The sequence below is a fragment of the Uranotaenia lowii genome, chromosome 3 (genome assembly GCF_029784155.1).
Source record: "Uranotaenia lowii strain MFRU-FL chromosome 3, ASM2978415v1, whole genome shotgun sequence".
NCBI classification, from domain to species: domain Eukaryota; kingdom Metazoa; phylum Arthropoda; class Insecta; order Diptera; family Culicidae; genus Uranotaenia; species Uranotaenia lowii.
Window position 1 is genome coordinate 213561292 of NC_073693.1, and position 7039 is coordinate 213568330.

The 7039-nt window shown below is 34.2% G+C and overlaps 1 protein-coding gene across 1 annotated transcript in view; it reads left to right on the forward strand.

The window, feature by feature from the left end:
* LOC129757769 (uncharacterized) overlaps window positions 1–1394 on the forward strand; it is a 39889-nt gene extending 38495 nt beyond the window's left edge. The window contains exon 4 of the mRNA XM_055755065.1: window positions 599–1394. Within this exon, the coding sequence (XP_055611040.1) occupies window positions 599–988 (390 nt within the window). The 3' untranslated portion in view covers window positions 989–1394. The remainder of the gene's footprint in view (window positions 1–598) is intronic.
* Window positions 1395–7039: the final 5645 nt, after the last annotated feature.

Here is a 7039-nt window from a genome sequence, read left to right on the forward strand (position 1 = left end):
GCGATTCACAAATACTTGCAGTTTTCGCGTCGTCACCGTGTATGTGCACCAAGTTTCACACCCGTACAACAATACGGATTTGACGTTTGCCAGAACAGTGCCAGATGTTTCGGAGACTCGCAAAGGCAAATCGGGCTTTTCTGATCCGGGTTTCGATGTCTTTTCTGGTACCACCATCTTGCGTAATCTGGCTACCAAGATACTGGAAGCACTCCGTTTTCTCAACCTGTTACCCAACTACCACGAAATTGGAAGGATTCTCTGTGTTGACCTCCATCGGCATGGTCTTTCCGATATTGATTCTGAGACCTGCTGCCTTGGAGCTTTCGGTGAGGTCGTCAAGTTTGCTCTGCATGTCTTGTTGTCTTTGGGCGAGCAAAACAATATCGTCTGCTAAGACAACGTCGTTTAGCTGCTCCATTGTAGACATGCTAGACACTACTGAGAGTAAAATAAAAACAACACTGAATTTTAGTACATACTCTAAATTTTCTTCCATAATCCTAAAAACCATTGACTGGAACTTCAATCAAGAAAAGAATAAACGTGTTTTTGCAAACTCCAATAATTTTGATTGTCTATTTTTTATCGTTTCCAGGTAGCATCAGAGCACGCTCAGCAATCAGCAAGCGAAGCTGCAGCTGAGCTGGCATCGCAAACGCAGATGGTTGGAACGGCCAAGGCCCGAGTTGAAGCCATCGAGGAGCAGCTGAACGCAGCCCGAGTTGATTTCGAGGCTACCCAGGAGGCGGCTCACAAGGCGGCAGCTTCGGCCCAGGAAGCTCAAAACAACGCAGCGGAAGCCGCAGCCCACGCAGCCATCACCCATCGCAGTGGAACCGTGGAGATTCAATCTAAGTCCTTCAAACCTTCGAACGGACTTCCGGTGGGAGACGAGATCAACAGTGCCGAAATTGATGGACCACCGAATCATAAATATAACGACTTCAAACCTTCCCAACAATCATACAATTATCCGGGCTATTAACATTTCAATTGGTTGAATGAAACACAAAACCTCTATGTTTTAATAGAAGATAAAACGATAAGTGTAGAGTTATTTACGCATTTCAATAGTTGAAATCAACACCGTTTCATGACCATGAATCATACGATCTGCGTGCATAAAATTCATGGCTTATCATACTGTAATCACAGTAATTCACAAGATTTCTAAATTATTCAAAACATATAGTCTAAGAAGCTTTCATTCATTAATTTGTTAACAAACAGGTGCACCAATAAAAAATCATTTCCCGCGTGCACTCAAGAATCTAGATTGGATAGATGAATAATATTTATTGAAGGAATAGTGAATTAGATTTGACTAACAATTTAATGTTGTATCCTTATGCTTCTTCGATAGTGTTGGTTAATAAAGAGTTTTATTCAAATTGTTTGATTATATCAATCATCCGAAAAAAAAAATCACAGGAAGAGAAAGGAAACAGATTTAAGAAGATGACGGAAAGTGTTAGAGAAACATGATTGATACCCCAGAAGGAAAGACATAAGCCGCCAATACCATGATTTTATTGAAAAAGATTAAACGGCTCACCGACGAGAATTGAACTCACGCGTTAGCCAATTCCACCACAGTGAACATGCCGGAATCGACCGACAAATTGGACCGTGAAATTGGAAGGATTTCCTGTATTGACTTTCATTTCATCGACTTAGTCTTATCGACGCTGATCTGCCACCTTCATAGCTGCTCCATTTTCTGGAAGTTTCCACTTATAGAAAAGTGTATCTACATTCGCCTAAAGCCGTTTTAAAGATTGGCTGGGTTACATATTAAAGCCACGGCTTGTATCAGAACGTGAATTTTCGAACCTTCTGGTCAGCCATTGAACAATCTTCAACTACTTTCTCTTTTTTTCATCCTCTCTATTCATCGTCACAATTAAGCTTTTTTTTTAACATTCTATCAAATAAGAGCAACTAAGAACCACCCACCCCTGGGGATGGACAAGGCATAGAATTTGAATTATTTCTGAGACCAATGCCCCGGCACAGCTCTTCCGCCCTCTTTAAAGCAACCCGAACGCCGAACACCTTAAAACTTATACATTCATTGAATTACACAAATCCTACTTTAAATAGGCTTTCAAAACACCTTTTAATTGAAGAAAAATAAAACTCATTCATTGGCTTAGACACTTTCAGGCAGCTTTTTGAATTGCCGAGTTCACTTCTTTTTGTTTAATTTTCGGCTAACCAACCTCTCATCCCCCATTTTTCAGAAACAAAGCCCACAAATTTATTCACCTTTGATATGCGAAAATGAGATTTCAAATTGATGTTATATAGTCCTAGATAGTAGAATCTAAATAAAAGTTTTTTTTCCCAAAATTCAAGAGTAAAATTTAAAATTCAAGAGTTCAAGCAAACGAAAATTTAAGAAATCATCAATAAACTAATTCTAGATGGGCCGGTTTGATTCATTTAATTTTCAGCTCAAGTTCAAAAATTTCAAATGATAATTTCAAATTCATAATCATTATTCAACTCGTATAATGAACGAAATTTACTCGGATATTGACAATTTTTGAATGTTATTATTAAAGTCTTTTTGAATTTTTTTGTGGACATGAACCAATTCATAAATTACATATTTATGAAATTCCCACATATAATGTAAAAGCTTGAAGTAAATGCGACATATAATTTCACTCAATGCGAAAAACTTGTAATTATTGAAAATGGGAGATGTTTTAATCGATTGTGCCTATTCTGTACTGCAAATCTTATTTCAATAACTAATAATTATTGAAATGTATTCAATTTTCGTCGAAGGTTAAGAAATGTTATTCCACCTCAAAAGCTGTTTATATTTTTATGTGAAGAAAAATTTCATATTCCAAACAAAACGATTCATCTCTCCTAAAATATGTTTTTATGGATTAATTAAGAGTAAATTGCCTGGATATAGTAAAATCAAGTCCGTATTTTGCTGGATTCATTCACATTTTTTATATTAAAAGAAGAAAATTCAAATTGAGCTCAATTTGTTTTTTATTAAAGGTTTTTTCGGGAGTTGGAAAAAAGATTTGAACGCTGCAGACGTAGTTCAATAGAAAAATATATTATTTTAGGTTTCCTCGATTTCTTCTTGATTATTTTTTAATAACCACAGAACTCTGCTAAGATTTATCCGGATTATGTGTTGAAAAATTTCAAATGATCAGATTTTGTCAGATTTTGAATAAAATTATCCCAAATTGCGGGAAATTTCTGCTATGCATATTCTATGGGGGGGGGGGCCTTTAACTTGAATAAGAGTGAATGTATACGAGATTTTATTAGTATTATTATTTTTTATGGCCCTCCCTGAACAAGATAATTTTACATTCTGATTCCAATTTTCTTGGTTTTACTTACTTGCCTAGATTTTTAGGACTTAACGCAGTATGTTTAAAGTAATGCTAAATTTTTAAATTGTTGGAATTATTAGCTCAAAAAATGATTATTGTGGAATTTTGAAATTCCCCTTCGAAATATTCAAATGAATATAAAGAATATATTGCACCCATGAAATTTGGAATTTGTTATAAATTATTTGAATTTAACTTTTTTGATTTAATTTACAGAGATGTGTCATTGAGGATTTTATGCTGGTGGAAATTAGCATATTTCAAAGCATATTAACATATTTCAATGGAACTATTTGCTGATGAAAGGATAAAAGGACAAGGTCTGTTTTGATCCCCTTTACCCATATGAAGAAGAGGTAATTTTTTTTTAAATAATTGCTTTTTGTCACACTTGAAAGTTAATTTATTTTAACATACTGAATATCAAGTAAAAGCTTAAGAATGCTCTCAACAACGCCCAAAGCTTCAAATCATTCGACTGTTTTATGCCCAAGATATGCAGCTTTGTATAAAAAAATTTATTTGATTAAAATATTTTTTACGTGAAAATGGGATAATTTGTAATGAATGTAACTCCTGTAGAATGTCACCAATCTTCAAGAAACATTCACATCACATTGAAATAAAAAGTATTTCAGATATTCCAATCTGCTTAGTAGATGCAGCAGATCAACTCGAAGTGTGGGAAAATTTTGTCAGGAATTATTTGCATAAAATTTTGAGTTTATGGTCGGGACGAAGGGCTTTTAAATAAATCTGGTATAAAAGTACTCCCTCAAAACCAGTCAGTTTACGTGCATTAAGGCTACTTTTACAACTTTCAAGTAGTTTAATGAACTCAATATTTCCATTTGAAGATTTGGAGATAAGAGAAACATATTTTCTGAATTATAAAGAAATTTTTGTCATAATTATTTTTAAAATAATAGAATTTGTATAAAAGGAACGGCACTCAAGGCTTAAAATATAATAATTTTTTCTTGAATCATATTCAAAGTGTCCTTGCTTAAAAGTAAAGTAATTGAAAATCAACATTGCGTGAAAACCAAACTTCTTAAACGTAGTTTTCCACTTATTTAGCAGAAAAAAGGAAACATGTCATATAAGGAATATTAATATAGGGGTTCCACAGGGCAGTAGCATGGGTCCTTTACTTTTTCTAATTTACATTAACAACATTTGTAATCTTCCCCTTTTTGGTACAGCACGGCTTTTTGCGGATGAAAATGCTTTATTTTACACAGGAAAGTCTCCAAATACAATTATCGAAAACCTGGAATATGATTTGAAATTGCTATCTACATTTTTCAATAGCAATCTGCTCTCCTTAAACTACGAAATAACTAAATACATGTTATTCCATTCATCCAGGAAAGTTATATCACAACACAGGGATCCACATATGAATCAGTTTGCCATACAAGAGGTGAAAACCTTCAAATACTTAGGTATTTATTTAGATAGTACTCTTTCCTGGAGTTGTCATATACAACATTTAGAAAAAAAGAATTTCTCCCCTTTGTGGTGTACTCTGAAGATTGAAGAACTTCGTGTCACAACATGTTCTTCTAAAATTCTATTATGCATTCATTCACTCTTTATTTCTCTATCTTATAACAGTCTGGGGACGAGCATCTCTTTCACACTTACATGAACTTCAAACTTTGCAAAATAGATGCTTGAAAAATATTTACAATCTTCCTTTGCTGCATCCAACTAGGCTTATTAATTCATCCAGCCAGAGTCCATAATATCTTACCCTTATCAGATCTTTGTGATCTCCAAACTATATTGTATGTTTTTGATAACCTGCATTCGTCAACTTCTATTCAAAACCTACGTTTCACAACGGGAATACGAACACATAATACTCGTCACTTAAATCATCTTCAACGCTGTCGATTCTCAACCTCCTTAGGACAAAAAAGGATATCGTTTATTGGACCAACAAGGGCTTGTGATATAGCTCAGTTGGCAAGTCTGTTGTCTCCTGAGCCGATGTCCGCGAGTTCGAGCCCAAGAGTAAACATCGAACACAGTTGTACCGGATAGTTTTTCAATAACGATCCACCAACTGCAACGTTGATAAAGTCGCGAATGCCATAAAGATGGTAAAACGACTATAATCGAAACAAAAAAAAAAAGTTTATTGGACCAACAAAATATAATTCCCTACCCAAAAAATTAAAAGAAATCAATTCACGATCCATTTTCCAAGTCAAATTGCTTCAAATATTTAAAAATAAATTAAGTCCGTAAAACAAGCCGAACAAAGCTAGCCTTTATTATTTTTGTAATTTTGTAGTGTTAATTATTGTAAAATTATAGTTATAACTTAATCTTTTAATTTTAATCTTTTAATTTTAGTATTACTTTTTATATAAATACTAGCTGATCCCGTAAGAACTTCGTTTCGTTTTTAACTTTAAAGCTGACGATTTTGTATTTGGTTGGTAATTTGGACGCATTTTCACCAAAAAATTGCTAAAAATACTAAACAGAATTTGGAAACTACCTATTTGCTTGTCTACTAAAAGGAAATTTAAAATAAGAAATTGATTGACTGTCGAAGAGAACACCCGTGTACAATTTTTTATCTTTTTCGGATGCACAACAACGAAATTATGTCTAAAATATTTAAAAGGCAATATTAACGATCCCTTTTCTGTCGTCTTATTAAAAATTTTAATTCTTAAATCAATTGTTTGTTTTGTAAAACACCCGTGAATGAAATTTTGCCTGGATCTCTTGCATAATAAAACAATTATTGCAAAAACATTAAACAGTAAATGTGGATGACCCCCTTTTCTGTCGTCTTATAGAAAGTTTGTTATCAGGAATCAATTCCGCGTCCTGCAAAACTCTCGTGTTTTAATTTTTGGCTCGATATGATGCTTAACAACGTAATTATTGCAAAAAAAATCGAAATTTTTTTTAAGACAAAAGCTTTTACTGATTCCTTGTTAAAATTTGAAACGTGAAATCAATTACATGTGCTGTAAAACTCCCATCTGCAAATTTTCATTATAATCCGATGTATAATCATGACAATGGGGCTTAGTCTGAGAGTCGCGTGACGTGATGTGCAAAATCGTTACCTCGTTGTGCCGACTTTAGAAACCACTCTAGGCTAGAAGTTTCAGCTCATATGTCCTGTGATCGATTTTTGGAGCTCATTCATACTAACGTTACTTCTCTGAAACTTTTCCTGAAGTCAGGATAAAGAAGTGAAATTTTAAGAGTCACGTCACTCGACTCGCAGAATAACTCCCAATATAGCAAAAACAGTGAACAGATAACATGGACGACCATTTTTGCCGACCCCTGACTCGAGATTTGAAATCTGAATCAATTGAGCGTCCCTCAACACTTCTGTGTGGAAATTTTCATCTCAATCCAATGCATAATAACGTCAATTATTCGTTCCTTGAAACTCCCACGTACCAAGTTTCCATCTTAATCCAATGTACTTAAGCATTAATATCGCAAAAACAGTGTTAATATGGACGACCCCTTTGGCCGATCTTTGACCCTGAGTTTGAAAATTGGAATCGATTGATCTTTACTCAAAATACTCTTATGCAAATTTTCATCAAAAACATATCTAAAACTACGCCAATATCGCAAAAACATTGAACAGTTGATATGGACGACCCCTTTTG